This window comes from Lissotriton vulgaris, chromosome 2_2 (genome assembly GCF_964263255.1).
Source record: "Lissotriton vulgaris chromosome 2_2, aLisVul1.2, whole genome shotgun sequence".
Classification (NCBI taxonomy): Eukaryota; Metazoa; Chordata; class Amphibia; order Caudata; family Salamandridae; genus Lissotriton; species Lissotriton vulgaris.
In genome coordinates, this window is record NC_141688.1 from 52,446,058 (window position 1) to 52,473,811 (window position 27,754).

At 45.6% G+C, this 27,754-nt stretch overlaps 1 protein-coding gene across 2 annotated transcripts in view; it reads left to right on the plus strand.

Moving 5' to 3' along the window:
- Positions 1–27,754, plus strand: part of LOXL1 (lysyl oxidase like 1) — a 251,136-nt gene that overhangs the window by 218,963 nt on the left and 4,419 nt on the right. For both annotated transcript variants that reach the window (XM_086959268.1, XM_086959267.1), the window contains 4 exons: positions 7,241–7,378; positions 12,295–12,451; positions 19,508–19,603; positions 26,695–26,810. In XM_086959268.1, the coding sequence (XP_086815394.1) occupies positions 7,241–7,378; positions 12,295–12,451; positions 19,508–19,603; positions 26,695–26,810 (507 nt within the window). The remainder of the gene's footprint in view (positions 1–7,240; positions 7,379–12,294; positions 12,452–19,507; positions 19,604–26,694; positions 26,811–27,754) is intronic.

The following is a 27,754-nucleotide window of genomic DNA, read 5'->3' on the forward strand; positions in this document are numbered from 1 at the left end:
CAAACGTTAGTCGTTTCGGGTCTGTGTTAGGATGTAGAAAGCATGCAGTTTTGGGACGGAAGAGCATTAGGTCAGGTACAAAAAGGTCGCGCATTGGGTAGGGCGTCTTTTTGTGTCGTCTTGCAGCGTTAGTCCGTTTCCATGCATCGGACGTGACGCGGCTCCAGATCCCTTACGATACCCTAATCGGGACTCCAATGTAACCTGCAGAGGGAAAAAGGAGGAAAAGGGAGGGGGACAACATTCGAGCACATCAAATGTACGGGCACGAAAGTCCTTTACTTACCGCATACTCGTACTTATCTCCTCGGGATATAATCCCTAGGGTCTTGGTTTCTGAAGTCAAGGGGGCGGACAGTGTGATAGGTGGTTCATGGGGGGGTTCGAGGATGGCATTATGGATCGTGTGTAGGGAAACGCTAAAAAGAGGAATCAGAGGTGCCTAGCGCGAGGTACCCGGTTTTGTAGATGTATCTGGCCATCGGGATCCTTAAATCATTCCCAAAGCTGTGATGTTCTAAGGCATATCAGTTCTTCGGTCAACCCTGTCCCTTAGTATTTTCGACCACCATACCTTTATAACATTTTAACAATCACACCGCATTACTTTACCCATTCTCAGAAGTCGAGGTCCTTCTTCATACGTTAGTTCACACATCTTAGTTGCATATTTTGGAGGCAGCGTATCATACCTTTTGATTCGATCATCAATTCAGGGCCGAACAACCATTTTTCAGATAAAAAAAAAGAGCAGAACGGTTGTGCACAGAAAAAGGCCTCCCACCAATCCCCACATTTACAAAAGCATGTGATGCCTATTCATAGTTTGGAAAACCTTTATTTGCATAATCGTTCAGTACGTAAAATGTGAGAGCGCAATCATATTCTGGTCGGACATGTCGACGATGGAAGCACATACAGTAGGGGGGTTATTTTGCGGCACAAGAACATGTTAAAAAGGCCTAATTAATTATTTGCAAGTAACTAAAAACGTTTCATTGCGTGATGAGGGATCAGGGGCATTTCAGTCCATAAATGGAAACACAGTCAAGCTCATTGTAATCACATTTCCTAGATGTATACCATGGGTGTGCATCATAAGCGACGTTATGTACCAGTTAAAATAAATATCAAAATAAATCGTTCATTGAAATCAACATTTTTACGGGACCCCTTTCAAATGTTCGTCAAGTGAACCCTCCTCCCTTTTTCATCAAGTGCGCAAAGGTTCGTATATAAATCTTAGTACATCAAGTTTTAGTGGCTAAGGAAAGCCACGAGGCATCTGTTAGTTCCTATTGATACCGGCGCCATTTTTGGGCGAGGCCGGTTTAGTCCGGAAGTAGCATCAGGGGCAAAAATGTCTCCGACGATTTGGCGGTTGGACCAGGGTCCCTTTCGGCAGTTCAAAAAAACCTGTGCTAACAGAGGGGCTGGTGGTGTGGACCGTCAATCAAGAGAGGGAGGGGGGTAGAGTCTTTCTTACCGGGTCATGTTGATGTTCAGCCGGAACTTACTCGAGTTCGTTAGCCCATAATGTTCCTGGGTGGTTCAGACGGAAGCTGATGCAGACACGAGAGCACCGCCATCTTGTTGCTGTGCCGTGGTTATTTCATTTGTGATCAATGCAGCTGTTCCCCACCGGAAGTCTGAAGGGGCTGAGGGCTCTTGGGACTTTGGTAGAATCTTCAAAGTCGAGGGGATGTTTGTCGATGGTGGGGGCTTGCGCCCAGGTGGGCAAATGCCCGAGTTGCAATTTCGGACAAAGTTACTCCAGAGGCCTAGACCCGCCTTCCGAGGGCCCAGACGCCATTTTGAGACCCTGCGGCAGCCGCCCTCCGTCGTATCTTTCAGGAGTGGAAGAAACTTCTTGTGGCGAAAAAGACAGAACATCATGCTGTTGGAGCAGGACATTTTGGTTCGGGGCGCCAGGGTGCAGCAGTGGAGCCTTCATCTGGGGAGGTGAGGGAGGCTCGTCCGTGCCGCCTCCCTCTCCCGGCGCATCCCACGCCGTCCCTTCGAATCAGGGGTGAACATGATGACCACCCTACACCCCTGATTCCGACTCTTGGGGGACCATTGTACGTCCGGTGCTATTCAAGTATGCCCGTCGGACATTGTATGTCCTGTGCTGCGCAAATATACCAGTCGGGCATTGTATGTCCTGTGCTGCGAAAATATACCAGCCGGACATTGTAAGTTCTGTGCAGCGCAGGTATATGGCCGTCGCCCGGCTGGAGGACATCGGCGCCGGACCAGGGCAGGGAGGCCTCCTACCTGCGGAGGCGGGAGAGGGCTCGTCCGTGTCGCCTCTCCTCCCCGCCCACCCTGCATCCGTTCGATGGAGGAATTCGTGATGGCCGGACCAGGAGATACGAGGGAGGGGGTCATTTGCATCCGCCCCCTCCCTACTCGCGGCCCGGGGGACGCCATCCCTGGAAGGGTAGTATGGGAAGACCATTTCATTGCATGCTTTGTGGAGCCTCCGGTACCTTCTCGCCGGCGATCTCTTTTGGTCCATGGCTGCTGGCAGGCCCCGCCCCACACGTGCTATGTGTTTCAGGTGGGCGGGACCATCGAACTGTTACATTTCGAGGACTTCCGGAGTGAGCATAATATGTTTTGTATTTCTCCTATTAGTACAGTTTGTTTTAGAGAGTGTTCTACTAGTTATTCTATTTACCGTTGGTTGTGTGTTTTCTTTACCGTAATTAAATCCTAAGTTATATAATAGACGTTTGGCTTCCTTGAGTCCTTTCTCTAACGGGGGGTTGTTTACACTGGCCTGTAATTGTGTTTGTTTTTCAGAGTGGGGGGAGCAACAGAGAGCAATCAGTCCCAGAACTCTAACATGTCGTTAAAATTGGTCTGACGAAATCTATGCCATCGAGCATAATCAAACGGGGTGGTTCTATCTGTTCCGTCTGCACTAGTCTGATTGGTTTTTATCTCGCGCCTTTTCCCTTTCTGTCGGCCTGTTCTTTCTGTCGACCCTTCGTTCTTACCTATGCTCTGCAGAGTCGGGCATTGGGCTTTCCAGTGCCCGAGACGTCTACAGAAAGCACATTGGTTTTGTTTTAAATCTGTTCGTCCTGTGCATAGTGTCGGGGGATTACTTTCGGGTCGTCGCGTCCCGGGGTTGTCCTGTCGACACATCCCTTTATACCGTTCCCTTTTCATGTCTACTCCTCGGAGCTGTGCCATCGCTGGCCCTTCCCTTTGCCTACTAGACGTTTGGAGGGTTGTCCGCCGTGTCCCTTCACCTTTTCTGAATTCGTCGCTTTCCCTTCGTCGTGTGGCTTCTTTGCGCCACATACCGAGACTATCGAGCATAATAGGTGTTGTTTCATTCCTACGAAGGGCTATTTCTACCGTTTCTATTTTGTCAAGATCGAAGGATCCTCTCAGTGGCCACTGACTTTCTCGATCCCTTTTCGTATAATTATGCCACAGCTCACTATAGGCTATAGCGATCAATCCATGCTTCATGAACATGTCCTTATTAGGGGTGCCTTCCAGCGGAGCCGGATGGTTCATCTCTAATAAGCGGTCCGGGCTAAACAGGCTACTAACCAGTGGGGAGAAGACAGGCATGACGGATCACAATGGGATAATAGTCAGCACTACCTATCTTATCACTGCTTGCAAAGACTAGACAGAATATTTCTATTCTACGTTGTTTGCAGGTAGTGAATACCTCATGAACCAATCTTGAGCAATCAATGTTAGGTCAAAAATAAAAAATCAATATGGTCAATGGGGAGAATAAGTAGGCTCGCAAAGGTCCGCGTCACCTACCCTTTCACTATCTGCAAAGAGGGGACCTATTCTTCCCTGTTTGCAGACAGAGAATCTCCAGAAAACAATCTATAACAGTTAATCAATGGGGGAGGGGCAATTGTTCAGTGGGGGAGAAAGATAGGTCCGACGGATGCGTACCTATCCTTCGCTGTTTATAAAGGGAGAGCCTGTTGTTTCTCCGTTTGCAGACAGCAAATCTCCAAATAAATTAACAAAAAGTAATACTAGTATTTTCTCATCAATTATCAATCACTTTCAATTATCAATCACTTTCGCAATTCGTCGTGTTTACACGACCTTACCCGGACCGCATGGACAGTTTCTTGTCTTCCGAATCCAGCGCCCGATCGTCCTCTTCTCTTCGTAATCCTCGTGGCACTCCTGATGGTTCCCAGTCAGGACCGCAGATCACTCGAGAGAGGTCTGTTCGGAACCAGTGAAGTTCGGATGATCGGCTGTCAGACGAGGGTCTATCGGACAGGGTACCTTCCGATCGTTGCAGTTGTTCACTCTGTCGTCAGGACCTCTCCCACTGGATCCACGAGTCGCTGATGGGCCCCACGTTTGGGACGCCAATTGTAAAAAGGGGTTCAAAGACAACCAGTAACCAAAGACCCTTTTATGTTGCCCGGCGGTGTCGCCTCTATGACCCACCAATATTAATCAATGAAGAAGCAGGCGCTGGAGACTGGAAGGCAGGAAACGAGGATTTTATTCTCTCCGGAGGAGAACACATCAATTCAGACAGCAAGTATCGTCACGAGGTGCTCTAACCACATTTCTGAGGCCTGGCCTCTTATACTAGGGTTTATGACCTTTATTGCACGTAACACATTCTCGCAACACTTTGATATTTGAAAGAACATCCTCGGAATCTCCCCTTCAGGCCCGTTCCCACATACATTTACAGTTGAATTCCCCACCCCGGCCACAACAGGTGATGATTGTCGCGCAGCAGGGCATTCCGCCGATTCACGGAATGCATGGGGTTGATCGGATCTCATAGGGTGGGGGCTTTGATCGGCTCGAGGGTCTTTTTATGGGGAAGGGAAGCTTCCTACTGTACGGGGTAATAAACAGTATCCGCAGGGCCAGGTGGCGGCCTGGGAATAAGGAAGACAAACGGGGACACAGGAAAAGGGGGTTTGCATCAAAAGGATCTGAGACCATGAAAGGAATGAAGGGAGGTGTCGCGCTGGGAACAGGATGGGATTCTGTGGCGGAGCTGCGCTGAAGAGGGGTTTATGACCCAAGGCATTAGAGAGCGGGGGTTGTCAACGTGCGGGGGATGTTTGCGAGGTTTAGGAGAGAGAGAGAGAGACGCGCTGGCTATCAGCGAGGGGCCGGGAGACCATGATGCTCAAAATGGCTGCTGCCTATGCGCAAGGCATGTGAGAGTGGGAATGACCGGTGTGGGGGGTCTTACGTGAGGGTGATTCTGATCGTGACGGCTAAAATATGGCAGATGTGCATGACGGAAAGTGTGGCATCGGAGAAAGGCAAGATGGCGTAGATAATGTTCACCAAACTGTATTAATTTTCCACACTACGTAACGTTTGTTCTTGTGTTTCAATGCCCTCCATTTATTTCAATATTATACTGTACCTCTACTTACACACATGTCACTTTTCCCTCCTGTAATGCACCATTTCCTATTGAGAAGCGGTCTGACACCTTCGGGTGAGGTCCCGCTATGTAAAAACGCATGAACACATACCGTAAATTTTGGTACCCGGCGTATAAGATGACCACCGACTTTCCAGAACATTTTAAGGGATTAAAAAGTCGTCTTATACGCCGGAAAATACGGTATATGAAACAGAGATGAGGTGAAGCGAAGGTTCCAGGCAGAAGAAGATATCTCACCTCAAGATCCTTAAGTTGCTTTCCTTCATTTTCTGCCAAGGTGTGCATGTTTAGAATGTCAAACTGTCTAGCGGGCGCATGTTAGCGGTGATTGCTGAACACATTTCCTCTGCTTGGAATAGCCTTAGCTGAAGCTAGTAATAAAGAATCTCGGTACAACCAGTTGTCAGAAGCAATGCTGGACGTCTAGAAGAGCATGTCCTTCTCAAGCTTTCAAAACACCTCGTTCTGATTCATTGTTTTAATAATTATCTTTTGAGCTTATATTCTCATTGGGTTGTCCAGCCTTATGAGAGGTACTCATCTTTGCCTCATCACTCGCATGTGATGCAACCTTGTGGCTGCTGCTGCATTGGAGGAGAAGCACATGAAGGCAATGCCTCTACTCAGGACTTCAAAGATCTCTTGCTAATCTACTCAAGTGATACTCAAGGTGGAGTTAGTGACTCCTTCGCTCCATCGGCAGTTAGTGGAGTTGGGCACAACATCTCATGGACCTTTTTCCTAAAGGTTTTATGCACTTGATCAGACAACTAGGTATCCCCAGGCCTCCTCCAGTGGGAGGCCCGTCAAACGGTTATTAGCACAAAGGGCAAAACAAATCCGCCCAAAGATATGCTCAAATCCGCTTCACAAGTTAGATATTGCTCCCTCTGGGTAATAAAATGTTAAGTAATAGCAAACTAATTATTCTCTGAAAATGGAAATTTGTGTGTAAGTGAATGGACTGCAATCCTAACAAAGCAGATAATCTATGCCATGTTATGTGCAGATTCAAGAACTATGAACATACTTTTACGTCCATGTGAAATATTTAGATATTTATGTTTGAAAGATTTCTAGGTTTGTGTTATTCTAGTAAGTGGGTCCTCTAATCTTTTATACTCTTTTACATGTTAGCATAATTTATTCATTCATTCATCAGTTGCTCTCTTTCTTCCTCTGCCTCGTTCTGGGATTATGCTTTAACGTAATTGACTTTCTATGTTGTAAAGCTTGATGCTTCTCAATGTAATGTATTGTTTTTACCCACTATTTGGTTTCAATAGATGAAAAAAGATCGCATATGGGATCAACCAAATGAAAATCAAATAAATGCTATAGTGAAATGTGTGAACCAGCCTCACTGATTTGAATTATGTGGCTAGATAGTTAGAAGGGACCGCTATGATTTAGCAATGGAAAGTTTGGGATATTGGTTGAATGAAATGGTACTTACCTCTTATGGTAAGAAATGTAGCGAATAAGCAATGGAAATGATGTGCTTGCCTTTTCCATGTTGGATAAGAGATAAAGTGAGATAATACCAGAAAATTTTAACCAAAATATAATTTGATAGAATTATTGAATCCTCATTATCATTTACAAAAATATTACCCTGTTGAACTTAATAATACAAAATATACACCTAGTGGGGCTACAGTTTTGTCAATGATATTAAGAACACAGTATTTCTATCCATAATATTTTTTCTAATATTATTCTGACATATAACCCTTTAAAGGACTTAGGCCAAGGGGTTTCACTTTTATTCTATTAGCAATTCTGAAGTCTTGTCTTTAACTCCTGCAGCACTGCCTACACTCCTGAGTCCACGGACTATGACATCAGGGTGCTACTGAGGTTCCCCCAGCGCGTGAAGAATCAAGGGACCGCAGACTTCCTGCCGAATCGAGCCCGCAATGCATGGGAATGGCACAGCTGCCACCAGTGAGTTTGGGATGGTGGGAAGGTATGGGAGTATCATAACCATGGTGCTGCATGACAATTGTAAGATCGAGCCGCACATTATTTTTTATTTATCAGAGTTATTAAATCGTACCTCTTAATGTCAAGAATAGATCTAGTAAAAATATTTATCGAATTCTGGAGCCTCTTACAGAGACTTACTGAGCTTCATTGTTACTACTGAATGAACAATAAATGTACCTTCTATTGTTGGCTAAATCCATATATAATTATAATGGGAAATACACATATGCAAATGGGGAGTGAGTTAAAAAGGTGTGTGTAATAGCCCGTGCAAATATAGGAGATATGGGGACAGGCAAGACCTGCTAGTGAGTGTGTTTTCAGTTCACTGGATCTTCACATAGAAGGCGTCGGCCTCATCGGTGCTCCAAGCCTATTTATTGCCAGATCCTAGGATGAGTTTCCCAGAATGCTCTGGATGAGTCAACCTCACAGTCAGCTAAGACCCAAATATTGCTGAGCTTTATCAATCATAAATGTTTCATTCAGTGATCCAGCCACATAAAAGAATTGGAAATGGTCTTTCTCCCTCTCTACTTCTCTCGTCTCTACCTGTTTGGGTAGTGAAGCAGGGCAGTCTGTGACCCCCTCATAGGTAGGAAGTGAAGGGACCCCAGATGTTACCTATGGACCTTCAGTGTCCGAGGCCCTTCTTCAGGACAGTCAGTCCAGCCTGACTTCCTGTTTTGTTTTCTTAAATCCAACTGCATTCTCTGACTCCGCATTGTAAGTGCCAGGGTCCTGCCCCCTAGAAGAGGATGGAAAGGTGGGATTTTTCTTCTAGAATCCCGTCACAGGTCGACTGGACCTTTTTACCTGTCATAGAGTGTAGAAGGCAATCTATTTTAACATCGTAATGTCAACTTGAACTATCCCCATTGCTTTCCCCGAAGAACCACTGACAAAAAGTCAAGTTTAACGATTTATTATAAAGCCAAAAACAGTTGTGTATATAAACACCTCAGTAAAAGATTCAAAAGATAAACAGGCACTAATACAAACATAATTCTACGGAAAAGTCTTAATCGACTAAGAAACAATACGAGTATCAATTCCAAAACCATCAGACTAACAAGAATTGCTATAACTTGCGTCTTAGTAGGCATCGGAAAAAGAAAGAATAAATCCAGGTTAATCTGTCCCTACACTATACTAAGTGACATCCCTACTTTGCAAGGTTCCCGTCTACCAAAGGTGTCAGCCGTGGTGACTTCCAAAGAAGCACACTCACTTTGTTCGGACTTAGCCTATGAACCCATCTTGCATAGCAAAAACTCTCTGCCTGAACAACATCTTCCTTCGCCCTCATGCGCATCTGCTCTAATCTCCTACGGGGTGCTGTCCCTAATACAAACCCCACAATATGGGCGACACGCCCTAAGGTACGCCCCTCTCAAAGGTATTAACTTTCAAAAACTCCATTACGACATCTTCATCCTCGTTCGTTGAAAAACGTCCTTGGGTCCCAGAGTCTTCTCCTCTTGAAGTTGCTTCCCTAAATTCCGCAGCCACTCCTCCATGTCTGGGACTACCATCCTAATGCTCATGCACAATGGGCCCTTCTTCTACTATCTCTAGTTAACCTTGCACCTGCAAAGGAACGCACATAAATCGGCTCACAGTTCCATGCTACTTTCAATTAATTTTCTAAAGCAACCTTCTAGAAAAGACGTTTCCATGATTTAATGTTAAGTGAGACATTCTTCGTTCGGCCTACACAGTCTTTTTCCCCACCTGGGCCTCTGCACGTTTCTGGGTATCATGTCCTAATATTGGCAAAACATTTTCCGTTCATTAGGCCTTCATCATTATAACAAAAAGAATACATTTTCTAACTTAACACTTCTATGTCGTTATATGAATACAATAATGAATTTCTAAATAAGTATTTAAACACATCAATGACTTATTGAGCATCTCTTAATTGAATTAGTATTTCACTGCAAACAATATTTCCAGATTAACGTGGCATTAGTACTTCCAAAACACATTACGTCACTCCAGGTAAATTCTAGTACATTATTTCATAGCCCTACATCACATTTAAACATGATTATAATCCTTTATATATGCGGGTGCTGATAACTCATGAATATGGTGCACCCCTACAATTACAGTTTTGCGCTCTCTCAAGGACAAGTGCCTCCATCACCAGAACTCACACCCTCATCTGTGGAAACTCATCCATGTGCCATCCTGGTGACCAATGGAACTAGGTTTCCACTGTTTCAACCTCCAATAGTGGTAACATCTTATGGTAATCATGGAGACCCACATCTGTCTTCTGCTCCTGGTAAGACAGGTCATTAAAACCTCCTCCTTCACTGTGGAGACCGTTCGTTCCAACTTACAATACAAAGGGTTCCCTGACAGGGTGCATTCTGTCATCACCGTAGTCATGTCCTTACTGGATTTCACTAATGGACTTTGCCTAGGGACCATCTTGTCTATTCTACACAGAATAGAGCATGTCAGTCAACCTCTGGAACTCTCTGACAGCAAGAAACAGGAGCCTTGCTGACCACCTTAAAATATGACAAGCTGGCGGCTCACAGCCCTCAGACTCCCCCACCCATCCAGGATGTCCTTCTATCACAGGCGTCATCATCAATATGACACCTAGCTCACCAAACTAGAGGCCAGCTAGTGTTGGCAAGTAAGTACCGACAAGCGTGACTCTACATTACTTACTGTTCTGCTGTTTTAAGTAAATTTCTAAAGGCTGCACCAAGCTTTAAGGCCGTGACTGGAGTATCCCTCTCACCTCATTTACCACACCCAGTACTTTCTACACAAGTCACATTCAATCATACACTCTACCAACTAGGCATTCCTATCATGTATATCAACAATCTTCCTCTCCCACATCATTGTAATAACCAAGGGAAACACCAAGGCCACAGGATCACAACTATGACCTCCAAGCATATGTTTCCCATCAAGGTCATATGACCTGGGCTTAATTTGAGCTGATGGTTGCAGGTGGTGTCCACAGACACTCATGTTTGGGGACCAGCATGTATTTTTCCTCAGCACAATATAACTCGGAGAAGAGCATCAAAAACACACAAAGGAGACAGAAGGAGGAAGAGAAAGACAAAAAAGTGAGAAAGCAGGAACTTGCAAGACTGAGATAAAGTGGCAGCGTGTGTCTGGTGGTGGATTAAAGAGGCAGGAGCTGGAATCAAGACTACACAGCTTTGCTATTCGGCATGCTGTCATTCAATAGCATATCTGAGGGGTTCTGAGCAACGTTTTGGGCCCAAACACTTGCTCTTTTAAAAAAGAAGCACTGCATATGACGCATATGCAATGTCCTAACTATGCAGCTGAGACAGGGTTGCCACAAACTTGACAAGTGCAGGAAAACATCACTCAAGCTATCCTCATAGCTGAACTCTTGAACACAGTGTGCGAACACAGTGTCTGACTCTCTCGTTCTTTCTGTCTCTCTCTTTCATACAAAGGGACTCACTCGGTTGTAGTGCTGCTCCCCATGCATAAAACAAACCAGTGTCAGTAGCCAGTCCCAGATAATGCATGCAGCAAAACAGGGAATCTCTTAATGATGAGAGTGCCTCCTAACTAAGGTCATCTGCCGCCTGCTGACATCTAAGTCTGTATGATTTGGATGTGGACATTTGCTGTTGTAGTATTGTGTTATTTCCAAGTGGGAAGTGAGTCCGCTTGGAACTGTTAACTCTGTCAACATCCCCAATCATAAAATGTTTTTGACCATCAATAGTAGTACTACAGCAGCAATTTGTGACAGCCTGAGGAGGATGTGATGTGTAGAGTGCGCATACTGGTTTGTGTTGCTTCGTCAAGTATCACAATATTTATTGATGTATATTTTTATTTTTTTAACACACTTGCTAAAGCGGTTCCAGAGTAGCGCCTCAAGCTATATAAAAAGTGAAATAAATGATCATCTTTAGGGTAAGCCATTCTGTTTGCGAGTAGTGTAAGCTGACTGTGGTGGCTTGTTTTGGTTGATCACTGCTGGTCTTTTGCGTTACTTTACTGAAACGTGTTCCTATCTTTGCAGTCTCTTCGTTGCATGAGAATTGTTGACCTCTAGACTAGAAGCATCTCCTGCAGTGACCAGTGGCATTAACATTATTTCCTTTCCATTTCTCAAAGATCTAGGAAGTAGCAGGGCAGAGCACCCTCACAAAGTGATTAGTGATTGCCAATCTGTGAAGGTATGGTGGCCAAACTGTGGCGTATCATATTTCACATTGTGTCCAGCAGTAGTGACACTTGTTCTGCAGTGTGGCATCTCACAAACAGCCTGGAGAAATCCCCTATGTACTTCACACATGTACCCCGGGACCCTTTTATGCAATTGTCACTTCTTGCTTTTGCCATCAAATTGTGCCTTATAAGTCCCTCAAAAATTCAATAAGGCTCTCAGAAGTATGTGTCAAATGTTTAAGGTGCAACAATAAGGCCTTTCATTTGTACTTCCTGGCTGTCAAGTATAGGTATGAGAAAAAAATTCATATAAAGCAAAATGTAGCACTTTATCTCACCTGGACTGTTGTATCATCCGAGGAAGAGGGTGGGGAAGATATTTGCCCCACTTTTCTTAATGGAATTTTTCCGTGGAAAATTGAATAATTTGAAGTTATTACCTTCTGCACTACTCCTTTTGCCCTAGACAAATCAAATCAAAGGAAAATAAGATTTTTAGCTGGAGTTACAATGGAAGGGCACTACTCATAGAGGAAAGCTAATGATTGAAATGGTATGGAGTGTAAAATCTTATAAGAGAGGTGGGGAAAAGCACCATAATGATGCTACTAGTGAAATGCCAATTCATTTTTTAAGCTACTGTATTGGATGTTTTCTTCTGCTGTTCCATCTTCTAGGCACTATCACAGCATGGACGAGTTTAGCCACTACGACCTGCTTGATGCAACAACGGGGAGGAAGGTCGCTGAAGGACATAAGGCCAGTTTCTGCCTAGAGGATACTACCTGTGACTTTGGAAACATGAAACGTTATGCCTGCACATCACACACCCAGGTGAGTGGCTTGCCAGTCATATAGCCTAGAAAGAGGTCTGCATGTCACACACTAAGGGAAGAGGCTCCTCGTCTTGCTGATTTATTGCCCAGGAAAATGGTATTTGCATAATATATTTAGGGGCACATGCATCAAGGTAGGCTTTTGCTAGTCCCTAATTGCGATTCTGAAGGAATCGCAATTAAATATTCGCAAAAGCCTATGCTTTTAGAAATTGCTAAAAAAATAGTGATTCCTAAACATTCCTTAATTGCGACTCGCAATTTGTGACTCGCAATTAAGGAATGGCTTCCGATTCATTCCCATGGGCCTACAGATCCATAGGAATGAATGGGAATAGCATGCGCAATTTGCGAGTACCCAATAGGTCAGGTGTGTGTAACCTGGAACTTTAAAAAATACACTTTAGTGCATTTTTTAAAGTTTTTTCTAAATACCATCAGGTGAAAATAATCGGTATTTAGCAAACCCTAATAGCGAAATCGCTGTTTTAAAGTCCATCTTGCAATGCATTTAAGGCAGAGCAATTTGCGATTCCTTAAATGCAATCACAATTTGCGTTTTTTGCTTTTGGGATGATGAATCCCAAATGCACAAATACCAGTCACATAGGGGCAGATTCTTAGAAACGGCCCATTTGCGACCTGTTTTTGCCTTGATGCATGTGGCCCTTAGTATTGTAGTGCTTTTGGCCATTGCACCTACAGAAAGAGCATGCACATTACACATCCAAACAGGACACCTACACATCACATTTGGGTAAAGATGCTAAAGAGGAGAAGCCTGCCATGCTTCTAGTTCATGGTGCTGATTATCACATACTAGATACGGTGCCTGCAAATGTCATACCCGTTAATGAATTGTTCAATTTCCAGGTAATAGGTACACACTTTTCACCCCCTGTTGGAATGGAGAAGTCCTGTGCATGGTAATGTACGTGTACCCATGTCCTGAGTGCCCAACTGTAATGTTGTTTGGAACCCTATTTTTTAGTCATAGGCAATCACAGATCATGTGTGTATCCCATCACATAGGCCTTTCTCACGGATTGCGGTCTTGTTGGACTGGGTGGAGTGCCCAAATCACTACCCTTATAATGGTGGAAGGCTACTGCCTTCACCTACAAAGTATACATTTGAGATGTAGTGCCTTGTAGTGTATGCACAGTAGAAGCATGTGCTAGGTTTATGTGTGCTTGTGAGACGTGAAGTACATGAATGGTGAAGTTTTATTCAGCGCACACATGGTAATTGTGTATGCTGGCAGTGTGTGTGTGTTTGCTAATAGCACACCATGGCACAATACGGAAAGGGTACAGTACTGAACAGTGAACACTGAATTAATGGGTAGGCTGAATTTGTGTGTGCCTGGGGTGGCACAATACATCGAGGTGACTGAACTTGAAAGTATGTGTGCTGTGTGTTGACGTTGAGTGCAAGTATACTTGCAATGGTACATTACATAGAGTAAAGCAAACACAAAGAGATGATGGACGGAGCGCTGAAACTTTTCAGACACTCACCCCCAGTCACAGAAGTGGGTTGAATCCATTATCGTTCTTTAGGTCACTTCGCCACCCGAGTTCAGGCACAGCTATATTGAAATCAATCTTGACCCTGTGCCTCATGGGAACAGTCCAGCCCGAATTGCCAAGCCATGTCTTCATTGCACCGGAAGCAAGCATTCTGAGACAGGTTTCAGGCTTACAGCCCTCATAATCCAGGCTAGCTTGAATTCAGTGGCAAAGTGAGCAAGGGACCCACATCTGGGCATACACTGCCAATTTAGGGCGAACAAAGCAAACACAGAGAGATGATGGACGGAGAGCTGAAACTTTTCAGACACTCACATCCAGTCACAGAACTGGGTCGAATCCATCATCTTTCTTTAGCTCACATCGCCACCCCTGTACAGACAAAGCTATGTGCAAATCAGTCTTGACCCTGGCCTCATGGGGACATTCCAGCCCGAATTGCCAAGCCATGTCTTCCCTGGACTGGAAACAAGCATCCTGGGACCGGATTCGAGCTACCAACTCTCATCAGCCAGGCTAGCTTGAATTCAGTGGCAAAGTGAGCAAGGGACCCACATCTCGGCATACACTGCCAACTTAGGGGAAAAAAAGCAAACACAAAAAGATGATGGATGGAGCGCTGAAACTATTCAGACACTCATCCCCAGTCACAGATCTGTTAGCTCACTTCTCCACCTGATTCATACACAGCTATATGCAAATCAGTCTTGACCCTGTGCCTCAAGGGAACAGTCCAGCCCGAATTGCTAAGCCATGTCTTCCCTGGACTGGAAACAAGCATCCTGGGACCGGTTTCGGGCTAACAGCCCTCATTAGCCAGGTTAGCTTGAATCCAGTGGTAAAGTGAGCAAGGAACCTATGTCTAAGCATACCCTGCCTACTCAGGGTGAACAATGCAAACACAAAGAGATGATGGACGGAGAGCTGAAACTCTTTGTGCTTGCTTTGTTCGCCCTAAGTTGGCAGGGTATGCCCAGACGTGGGTCCCTTGCTCACTTTGGCACTGGATGCAAGCTAGCCTGGCTGCAGCGGCAGAGAAAACTGCACTAGACACGGAGATCACCATGGTTAGATGGTTTCCCCCTGGAGTATTACGCATCCTTCTCCCCCCAGTTAGTACCTCGCCTTGTGGATGTGTTGGCAGAAGCGCTAGAAAACGGTGAGCTCTCGGGTTCCCTTAAGGAGTCAGTCTTATTTACATTCCCCAAACCAAACCGAGACCCACAACAGCTGGTCTCATATCGTCCCATCACATTGTTATCCGCTGACTGTAATATATTAGGGAAGATATTGGTGGACTGCTACACACAAATCCTGCGGCCATTGGTCCATCCAGACCAATGTGGATGAGTTCCAGGGAGAAGCACTTCCAAAAATGTACGCCGATTCTTCCATGTGCAGGATCAAGCGAGGGCCGCGTTCCCCAGGGCATCCTGTCTCCTTGTAGATCTCGAGAAGGCCTTTGATACTCTTATGTGGCCAGACCTATTTACGGTCCTGCAACGGACAGGAATTGGTCCGTCTCTCCTAGCATATACACGCCTCTTATACACTAAACTTACCTCGCACATACGCATGGGACGATACATATCATCCTTGGAGCGAGGCACCAGGCAGGGCTGTCCACTCTCACCCCTGCTGTTTGCCTTAGCGGTAGAGCCCCTTTTAATACGGTTAAGTCGGGGGGGATTGGGACATCCCCATAGCAGGCATCACATATAGTGTCTACATGTATGTAGATGTCTTTTAATATATGTACGGGACATCACCGTGGATCTGACGTCCATTGGACGACACTTGAAGAATTTGCAGAGGCATCCGGGCTCAGAGTGAATTGGGATAAGTCCAAGGTCTAACCATTGCATCCAGGCCTTGCTCCTCAGGACGTTCGGATAGGGGAACAGAGCATAGCATAGAGCATGAGCGCCCCCGATACCTGGGGGTTCGTTTGTATCACTCCCATCTGATTTATTTGAAGGCAATCGCTGTAGAGCACTGGCTGGGATTAGATCGGCATTAGGATTTTGGAAAACCTTCCTTTGGCCCCAATAGGACGCTTTGCCCTAGCAAAGATGATCATAGTCCCACGTCTCTTGTATCACTTTACAAATTTACCTGTAATCCCACCCCAAGCTACTCAGCTCGCTAACCTTGGGGAATAGGTAGACATAGAATAGCGCTGGCTAAGTTACAACTATCTACCTTCCACGGAGGGCTGGGCGCACTTTCTTTTTAAGTCATACTTTCTGGAGGTGCAATTGCAGTGGCTATCCTATTGGAAAATGGGCAGGCACGTGGGGGAGACCCACGCTACGTCAGGACCCATACCCACTCCAGAACTCTGCCGCTTGCTGCTGCCTGACACTAAACCGCGACGCACATATCCAATACAGGTGTCGGTGGCGCATAAAGGCATGCAGAGGATACATCGAAAGTCCGTGGGGGTACCTTTGTACTCTCATTTACTGCCTTTGGTGGGCTGGCCCAGAAGAGAGGCGTACTACACGACTAATGTGCTCCACATAGGTACAGAGCACTCCCTCACCGAGATAGAATCCTTCTTTGCGGACAGGCAATAACGACTGTTTCACCAGCTGGTGGAAAACTACGATCTTCTCCCCGGACAATTTTTACTCCACAGGCAAATCATAGAAAGCTACCATTCATATCATGATTTGACGGAGGGAGAACCAGCAACACATCTGTTCCTCCACGCAATCATGCACATGGGTGCACGACGACACCTGATCCGATGGCTTTATAAAGCTATATGGGAGCTTCTAAACAAACCATTGGATGCTCTACAGGTAACATGGGAGGAAGAGCTAGGGCGCCAGTTACACGATAGGGAATGGAAGAAAGGCGCTTGAATATACTTAGAAGGTTTCCCGAAACACATGCTTTAAAAACATACAATTTTATATCTTACACAGAGCGTATCAAACACCAGTACGTCTCCAGTGATTTTATCCATCCACTCAGTTTCTTTGCCCCAGATATCAAACACCGGACGCTGACTTTTATCATAAGTTCTGGGCCTGCCCTACAATAGGACCATATAGGCATATTATTCACAAGACACTCAGGGAACTCACGGGTCTGCCTAACATGAACACGTGGGAGGCCTGCGCACTTGGAATCTTCCGGAGGCAGAAACAGCACAAAGTACTAATTCGCTTTGCATTGCTAGCAACACTATTAGCAAAAAGAGGCACAGCTATGCACTGGCGAACTCCTGGGGGCCCCCGATAGCAGCCTGGGTGGGAGCAGTGAACAAATGGGCAGCAGCAGAGGAGGAAGCACTCAGGGAGGAGGAGGTAAAGGGGATACAAAAGCGCCCCATTTCCAAGTAATGGACCCTATTGTTGCACCAATTTAAACAGCAAACGACGCAAGACAATTCCGACACCCCGTCGCAAGCCCTGATAAACTCGCATTAACAGACCCAGACCAGCAGCATGCACATTAGTTCCCACATAACAGCAAGTACGTAACGGTGTACGACAACACTACCACTCGCACACTAGGTCAACCAGATAGACGTGGCGGCTGGGCAGGTCCCAACCCGTTGACATTAAAAGTATGCACAAGAAGGATACCCAATAGTCTTGAAACCGTGTCTGACTCGTATATTCCAGAATTCATGAACACCACCCCAGTTAGACTCCCCAGTTAGTAGTTTAGCACTATAACCAGTAGTTAACACACCAGTTATCAACGGGACGGAGATGTATCTTCATGTGAAAAGACATGCAAAGTTGGGTGATACCATTTATGGCAGCAATTATACTATGTATTAGATAACTCTCAACCCAGAGACATGACCGTGGTTCCGCAGATTGAAAACACATGAACCAATGCCAATTTACATGTACTATCATGCAATGTGTTTCTCTTTAGAAAATGCAAATAAAAATACTTGACAAAAAAAAATGTAGGTCGCACTGTAGGATTGAAAGTAACAATGAAAATGAGGTGATGAAAAACCTCTTAAATATATCTGAAATATATGTTGTTATTATGCGTAACATTAGCGCACTGTGACGTATTTGAAACGTTGGCGGAGTATGAGCCCCATAGGGCAGTACTACATTAGCATGAAAGAAAACATTGGATTCTCATTTTGAAACATCAAGAAGGGTTGCCTTCATCCCCACTTCCCTTTGGTTCTGCGGCTTGCTTTCTTTGTTGTGTGGTTTTTAATTTTGTTAATGTTTTTTGTATTTCCTTTTTAGAAGGAAGGTGTGATTGGGTTTGATCGCTCCACCCTTCAGGGTATACATATACAGTATCTGTATGGTGACTGCACTTTTTTCTATAATATAAGTTAAAGTAAGGGATAATTGAAAAATACTTCGTCACTCTTCTTACTGAATTTTGTGTGATGAAAAATGTTAAGTAAGGATTTAAATCAATAATAGATTTATTTAATGTGCTTCGGCCATTCTCCTAAGTTTGATAAGTATTGTTGTAAAACAATATTTCCATTTAGCTAACAATCAGAGGATGAACATTATCTAACATTGACAAATGTACTATTTAAAAGGCTAACTTCACAGATGCCTTCATTTTTGTACTAATGTATGCATTTCTGTATGTAGGATATATATCATTAACCTAGCTATAAAGCAACATAGTGCTATACAAAGCTGGGGGTAGTGTGCTGAGTACATAAGGTCAAGGTAAGGGACGCTATGCAGGTCAGACATGGCCATTACCAGCTTGGGTGTGTCTTCCACAGGATTATTTGTGGATATAGCATCTGCTTTCCCTTGCTGATCACCAATGGTGACCTGTAGATGCATTCATGTTCTCATGTGGCTGCCTCGTTAATTTGTCTGTGACTTTGCATTCAACTAGACCTATGTATTTAAAGCAATGTTTTCAGTTTCCTGTTCATTGTAGTTACTACTTAGCACTAGTGGCTTCCTGGAGGTTGTATGACATTACAACGCATGCTTTTACTACGCATGCCTTTACATCGCAAGTTTTACAACGCATGCTGTTACAACGCATAGTGTTGAGGGGTGTTGGATAGTGAATAGTTTAATTTACTATTCCAACTCCAGTCCCCGTGGATAGTAGGGAAGGTGTTGGATAGTAAATTAAATCTATTCCCTATCCTAGAGCGCCCCTTAGCGCAATGCATTGTAATGACATGCTTTGTAAAACTTGCGATGTAAAGGCATGCGTCGTAAAAGTTGGGATGAAAAGGATGTTCCCCCTTCCTGGAAAACGTATGTGCCTTCCCCCCCACCCCTTCTCCAAGGTGCCTTGCTCTCGCTCTGGACAATTCCTTTTCAGACACATCACACACATAACTGGAGAGAATTAAAAACTACTTCACTATAACATAGAGCTTCAAGGTCCTTGCCATACTATTCGTCTAGGCATGCTACACATGGGTGTATGGAATGTAGACATTTTATCATTCTACTGTCCTCGGCATGCTGAGGTATATTCACAGGCACAAATTCCTAATAGGAAAAAGCCTTTCAATGTTTCATTTTCTTCTCTCTCAGGGATTGAGCCCCGGCTGCTATGACACATACAATGCTGACATTGACTGTCAATGGATCGATATCACTGATGTCCAGCCTGGAAACTACATCTTGAAGGTACAGTAGTTGACTACCTTCTGCTGTTGTGTCCACAACAATGTGAGAATTATAATTTCTACTCTTGATTCAGTTACTGATGTTGCCAGCTAGAGTCGGACTGGCCTATATGGCAACCTTGCAGTGCCAGAAGGCCTGGTCAGACAGGTTAGTGTGTTGGTCAGGTTGTTGACTGTTTGTGAACTAGTTTTATTGTCTGGGGGACCAGTTTTTAGTGATATAGACCACAAATATTGCCTGCAACAAGTACAAATGCTTTCAGACTTCCATACTGTGTACTAAACACTTATAGAGTATCTCTTTACATGTTCAAAACTGCCAAGATTTGCAAATATCGCCCACTTTTTAGCTATCTGATTCACTAATGGAGAACACTTTTGTTTTGATGCCTGGGCTTATTTTCTGTCCCAGTCCGATGCTGTTGGCAGCCATGCTCACCACATTGATGATATACATGAAGATGCAAGCTGCAATTGCAGAGTAACGTTCTTCCTGAAGCATTTGTTTGCATTTGTATCTTTTTTGTTTTCAGTCGGCATTTTCTTTTGACTAGTAGAATTTCCCTTTCCTTTCTGCTGGCTGTGTGTACTCCAGTGTTAACATCACATATGCTGCCACTTGGGCCAGCAAAACACATTAAAACTTGTAAATGTATCTCCAACCCTCCTTCAATCATCCCTAGTTTTATTCAATATTTATACAAACCCAAACCACATGTTGGATGTACTGAGAAACTAAAGCCACCTCTTTCACTCATATGCAGATGACACACATTACAATTGCCAATCAAAGAAACAGAAACATCAACAAGCATTGGAAATGCAATAGGTCTCGCATTAGGAAAGTTTGAGCGATTGTTATTGTAAATGACACTTTTTTATTTATGTGTTGGTTTTGAAAATAGCAAAATTAATAGCTTTGTCAGTTACAATGTCAATAGTTTTAACTTTCGCAAATGTGACACCTATAGCATTTGTAATGCAATGTGTGTTGTATTTACGTGACTTAGATGTATTGATATTACAAATAACAATGGCTTTTATTTTTGTAAATAATTAATACTTAAATAAAAGTTATTGTAATTTATAATGGCAATACCTTAAACGTTTGTAAATAACTTTTGTGAAGATTATGTTCAGTGTATTTTATTGTGACGCAAATCCAAGAACATTGCATTTGCACCTACACACACACAGAGCCACACACACACACACACACACACACACACACATAGATGTGGTGGTGGTGGATCTGGGGGATATGGTGGTGGTGGATGTGTTGGTGGATGTGGTGGTGGATGCGGTGGTGGATGTGGTGGTGGTCATGGATGTGGTGTTGGTGGATGCAGTGGTGGTGGATGCGGTGGATGTGGTGGATGCGGTGGTGGATGTGGTGGTGGTGGAAGTGTTGGTGGATGTGTTGGTGGATGTGTGGTGGATGTGGTGGTGGGTGTGGTGGATGTGGTGGTGGTGGGTGTGGTGAAAGTGGTGGTGGATGTGGTGGTGGATGTGGTGGTGGATGTGGTGGTGTTGGATGCGGTGATGGATGTGGTGGTGGTGGTGGTGGATGTGGTGTTGGTGGATGCGGTGGTGGTGGTGAATGGGGTGGTGGATGCGGTGGTGGATGTGGTGGCGGAGGTGGTGGTGGATGTGGTGGTGGATGTGGTGGATGTGGATGTGGTGGTGGTGGATGCGGTGGATGTGGATGTGGTGGATGTGGTGGTGGTGCATGCGGTGGATGTGGATGTGGTGGTGGATGTGGCGGTGGATGTGGTGGTGGATGTGGTGGTGGACTGTGGTGGCGCTGAGTGATGTTGTTTTGGGGACAAGTGATGCTGTGGCGTTCAGTGATGCTGTTGTAGCACATAGTGATGTTGTGGTGCCCCTGAGTGATGCTGTAGTGGTGCTGAGTGGTGCTGTGGTGGTGCTGAGTGGTGGAAGTGTGCACTGCCGGCTGGTGGTGTGTGTGCCTGGTGGAAACGTGCACTGACGGCTGGTGGTGTGTGTGCCTGATGAAAGCGTGCACTGACGCTGGTGGTGTGTGCCTGGTGAAAGCGTGCACCGACGGCTTGTGGTGTGTGTGTGTGACTGGTGAAAGCGTGCACTGATTTGGTTGTGCATGTGGTTGTATGTGTGGTTTTATGTTGTATGGCGGGCGTGAAACTTAAAGTACGGCCTAAATGCAATTAGGAGAGGGGAGAGTGGTGAGGAGAGTAGTGTTGAGAGGGGAGAGTGGTGGTGAGAGGGGAGAGTGGTGAGAGGGCAGGAGAGAGTCAGGCCCGGAGAGAGTGAGGAGAGGGGTGAGTGAGGAGAGGGGAGAGAGGCGAGAGAGAGGTGAGTGAGGAGAGAGAGAGGGATTGGAGAGGGAGTGTAGTGGTGAGTGGTGAGAGGGTAGAGTGTTGAGTGGTGAGAGGGGAGATGGGGAGAGGGAGAAAAAGGAGAGGGTAAAGAGAGGGAGAGAGGAGAGAGAGGGGGAGAGAGGAGAGAGAGAGGGGGAGAGAGGAGAGAGAGAGGAGAGAGAGAGGGGGATGGAGGAGAGAGAGACGGAGACGGGGAGAGAGGAGAGGGAAGAGAGGGAAAGGGAGAGAGGGAAGTGAGGAAAATGGAGAGAGGGAAAGGGAGAGAGGGTAGAGGGAGGGTAAGAAGAGGGGGAGGACGAGAGCGAAGGACGGAGGTGAGAGAGAGGGGAGGGAGAGAGAGAGGAGAGCAGGCAGAGGGGGAGATGGGGAGAGGGAGAAAAAGGAGAGGGTAAAGAGAGGGAGAGAGGAGAGAGAGGGGAGGGGGGAGAGAGAGAGGGGGAGAGAGGAGAGAGAGGAGAGATCGAGGGGGATGGAGGAGAGAGAGACGGAGACGAGGAGAGGGAAGAGAGGGAGAGGGAGAGGGAAGTGAGGTAAAGGAAGAGAGGGAAAGGGAGAGGGAGAGAGGGAGGGTAAGAAGAGAGGGGGAGGACGAGAGCAAAGGACGGAGGGGGGAGAGAGGGGAGGAAGAGAGAGAGAGGAGAGCAGGCAGAGCCAGCCGACCTCACAGGGACAATTTATACAGGTGCAGTGGCAAATCACATACCAGCCGACCTTGCAGGGACAATTTATACAGGTGCAGTGACACATCACATACTTGCCGAACACTGACAATTCATACAGGCTCAGCAACACATCATATCCCATAACTCATACGGACAAATCTTGTACTTATAAAACTCGCAGTAACAAGTCACAGGGTAGAAGGGGGCTCCATGCACAGAGAATGTATTTGATCATCGTGTGAGAGAGACAGTGGCTGCACACCTTTACTCGGAAATATCCATGTGATATTTGTATAATCCAAACCTAGACGAGAGGCGAAAGAGCCTTGTAGACGGCCAAAGAGAGTCAACAAGGTACTGGAGGGCATCACTGGGTGCTGAGAGTGGAGACGGGTTGTTACTTTGCCCTGAAGTAGTGTTCTTCGCAGAGGTGTGTCCTTCGCTTTTTCCTAAATTGAAGAATTGTACGGACAGTCCTGAAGGACATGGGGATTTTGTTTCAGGTCCTGCCTGGGTGTGAAGGAGGAGAAGTGTAGCGCAGAGAGCCACTGGAGGTGGTGAGCTCGTCAACCAGCTAGGCAAGGGTGCTGACCGTGATGGCTTCTTTGATGATGCAGCTGGTTTAGAAGATGGTGCAGGCTGGCATGGGGCGCGTGTGAAGTTCCATGGAGGAGGGTGGTTGAGGAGATAATGCACCATATTTCTTCAAGCCCTTGATGAGGAGGGCTACAGCATGCAGGGAAGGGGAGGGTGACCAGTATGGAGGTTGTCAAGCATGTGCATTGCCACCATGCAGAAAGTCCCACTGACACATGGGTAAAGAGATGCGCGTAGAACTATTTGTAATAAGTTCATGTGCGGGAGCTATGAAGGACAACATTGTCTGCAGAGCTCACAGTAACACAAGTCACACAGACACGGGAGACAGAGGCAGGTCCATGCTGTAGGCCGGGCCTCACACCTTGGCAGGGACACTTGTGGAGAGAGAGCAGAGCTAGGAATAAACCACAGAACCACAGGCGAAGTTTGCCAGAAATCCATGCAGGTGAGCTAGTACAGCTCAGACGGCCACATAAGCTCAGTCTGTGCCCATGAGGGGGTAGGGTGTTTACAACCTCAGCTCGGTCTGGCTGGGAAGTGGGTGAGTATCAGTGTAGGGCGCGCTCTGCCTGTGTGGGGGTATGCACGTGAACTGAACTCCGCCTCTGAGTGCACTTACTGCATCAGCTCCTGCTTTATCTGGGGGGTGGGGGAGGGTGCCACATGAGCTCCAATTGACAAGAAAAAAGGGCCAGCCTCAATCTGTACTGAGGAGATGTCGGGTTGCCTCAGTCTATGCTGTAGAGGACACGATGCAATGTGTTGGAGGGCTCATTCTCGGTCTAGGGCTGTGCTGAGGGTGCTCCCAGGGGGCCTTGGTCTGTCGAGGATCACCTCCCTCGTTCTGGTCCGGCTGGAGGGGCTCCGTTCACAGGGAGGAGGAAGTGAACGTCCTGCTGGGGAGGGTTCATTAAAGGAGATCAAAGTCCTTGGCAGACCCAGGGCCACATTAACTCAGCCTCGGGGCAGCTGTGCTACCAGAGTGAAGGCAGGAAGGGGCACACAGAGGTAGGGTGGAGCGGGACTGCGCATGTGCCTACTCACAGCGGAGAGTACTCATCAATGCAAAAGAGAAAAGAAGCATGGGCAAAACCAAGAGGCCTTGCCTTTGAGACAGACTTGCTCTGTCAAAGTCTTGTATTCATTTGATTGTGATGTACGGCATTGGCAAAAATGCACGCTGCGATTTTTATTTTTTATTTTAAGATTTACCGATCTGAGATAGATCTGTAAATAACAAGAAAAAAGTATAAATTGGAGTAACGCAAAGGCATTTTTAGTCATAAATTGGAAGGATTAGCAGTAATTTGGTGTCTAATTCTCCTTAAAACAAGCAGTGCCGTAAAATATATTTTTTAAAACAGTACCTTGTTCATAGAGGTGAAGACATGGTGAAGAGTCCTCTGGTCAGTGACTCCGGGGAAAAGGGAGGGGGCGGAGCGGGTAAAAAAAAAAAACAAGACGGAGGGAAGGCAGAGAAGGGAGGGGGGAGGAGAAATGCGACACGGTGGGCAGGGGAGGGGGGAGGAGAAATGCGGCACGGCGGGCAGGGGAGGGGGCGGAGCGGGGAGAGGGTGTGAAAGCAGCAGGGGCCTGGAGTGCGGCTGAGGGAACTAAAGAAATGCGACACGGCAGGCAGGGTAGGGGGCGGAGCGGGGGTGTGGGAGGAGTGCGCCTGAGGGAAAATACACGCAAGGCAGGCGGCTGGGGGCATGTGCACGCGCTTTTAAGCTCAATGCGCATGCGCATTGAGCTTGAATTTCACGGGCACTGCAAGGAATCGCCACGATTCCTTGCAAGTTGGTTTAAAGACTGTTTAAGCCCCCATAGTCTCGCAAGCTCGATGCACATGCACATCGACAGGCGAGACCTAAAAATTAATTAAAGCATTAGAGGCCTGGTGGACAAAAGCAGCCTGATAGTATACGGATCTATGATTTAAAAAAAAACTTGTTTCGATCCTGCCCCATCTGCAAAAAGAAATCCATCCGCAATTTGCCCCCTTCCCATCTTAATTGGAGGAAAGGTACCTGTGCAAAAAAAGCTTAATAACTCAAAAGAGCCCGTGGCATAGATCTTACTCTAAATACCCAACTGGGATTCATACTGAAATCCATATTCTTCCAAAATACCTTACCATTCATCTAATCTGAAAATCGCCCCACCTACAGTGGTCTGCGCACTAGTCAGCTTTTGTCTTCACTACAACAGCACACTTTGCGGTGGCCTAGATGCTTCTATTGGAATAACAACCTGGGCCACATATATAGTACACACGAAAACTGACTTGATTTTTTGTCCAATAATGGCATCACCATCAAGGCAGTGAGGAAATGGACACACATGTTTTAAAACTATCACTTTAAATGAATGTCACTTAATGAGTCAATACAATCAGGTCTGCGTTACTGATACTATTTTAAACAGTGCTAAACTGTTCTTGCATGTTCGCAACTCTGCATCTGAAGATGCGATCTGGTATTTACTAGGCCTAGGTGAAATTTTAATAACTGTGCATAAATCTGAATAATTTCTGTGATTCTGCTTTACTCTTGTGACGGAAAATTAAACAATTATGCCCTCTTGCATAATTGGAGGTAATATGGGGCAAAACCCTTACTGCAGGAGCACAGGACAACGAACTAAGAATGCGTGAGTGACAGCTGGCTGCTGCTGTTTGTGTTCTGTTGCCTTTACCACTATTTTCTTAGCACAAAATGCACCCTTGTGGTCTATTTTAGATGCAAGGCTGTATTTTGTGCTAAAAAAGTAAATGCTGGATTGTGCTACTCATTTATTTAAACGTAATGATGCATAATTAACTGTAATTCTGCGCAATTACACTCGAGAAAATTACTACGTTATGCACACACCTAGTATTGACAATTAAATGGGTACATTTTCAATAGGATTTGAGGAAGATATGTTTTTTAGTAGAGTTTCTCATTTGTATTTGCTAGAGATTTTCAAATCACTTTGAGGTAACTAGCCTCATCTCAAATGTGTCACTTCCTGTGACAGAACAAAGCCAAAGATCTTGCAACGTCACTTCCTCTGGCATCATGGGGGTGTCAAAGGACCCATGATGTAATTTCGTGCTATATCACAAGGTCTTTGATCTTGTGATTTTACTACCTGCAACTTCATCTAAGGTCAAACGGCAGGTAATGTCACTTGCGTTACTCCTGGCAGTCTTGTAAATCGAAGTCCAGGCGCACTTCTAACCAGTTACCCTCATGCATGTGCTATTGTTTCCCTGTAAAATTAATAAACGCATTAATCTAATGGGATTTTCAGAAATAATTTCCAACAGCAGTAGGTGGGGATAGATATTCTGAGATTCCCTCACTCCTCCAATGTACAGTGATTTGAAACAGAGTCATCCAGACAGGGATATATGCTGCAAAAGAAATTACTTGAGTTTATGGTACAGCCATGTTTTATGCTATTTTTTCCTGTCTTTTTCTCAGGTGGTCGTGAACCCCAAGTACATTGTGCTAGAGTCAGACTTCACCAACAACGTGGTGCGGTGCAACATCCACTACACTGGTCGATTTGTGTCCACCACAAACTGCCGCATAGCACAGTAAGAGACTGAGCGGGTTTGATCCACTTTTTTGTTTTTGAAATGGATGGCGTAGGGTGGTTGATGCGCAGTTAGATCGGGAAGTTGGCGAGAATACATCATCAGGGATATGTTTTTGCTTTGAGTGAGTGAGTGAGTGAGTGAGTGAGTGAGTGAGTGAGTGAGTGAGTGAGTGAGTGAGTGAGTACTTTCTTGTATAGCGCATGGCTACCCTAGAGCATACCAGCGCTGTAAGACCAGAGGACGTTAAAAGACATTATTGAAATAAAAATGTCTTTAGTCGCTTCCTGAAATCCAGATGATTAGATTCATGCCTGATGTTGTCTGGGAGTTTATTCCATCCTTTGGCTGCTTGGACAGAAAGCAGGCGGCCGCCCATCCGGGCCAACTTCAACCTGGGTACTACCAGCAGATTTTGTTGGTTGGATCTAAGAGATCTAACCGATTGATAGTGACGAAACAGGGAATCCAGAATGGACGGGCCAGCATTGTGGATGGACTTATGTGCCTACTATCACTTCAAATTTTTACTCCTGATTGTTGTTTTCAACTACAGCTTTCTTTAGATGTTCTTTTGTGGTCAAAGGCGGGACAACAAAGAAAAGAGTGGATAGAATACAACAATCACTTAACCGCGCTCTTAAGAAAATTCTAATGCTGAAGGATAACTGACTACCAAAAATACATCCAGCTTCCTGTAGACACACTTTTTGAAGTTAACTTATATATACCAGTGTGCAGTAGGTGACAGAATTGAGACACTTGGGTTGGATCATTGGAGCACCTGAGAGGCCTTTATTCATTCCCATAAACTATCATTGCCGCCTCTAATGTACCAAAGGAAATGTTTCCCCTCCCTCCTCCACTGCCTGAGATGTTTCTTGTTATAAACCTAGTCATCTCTGTTGAGGTTTGCCCATATGATGGAAAGCTCTCAGCTACTC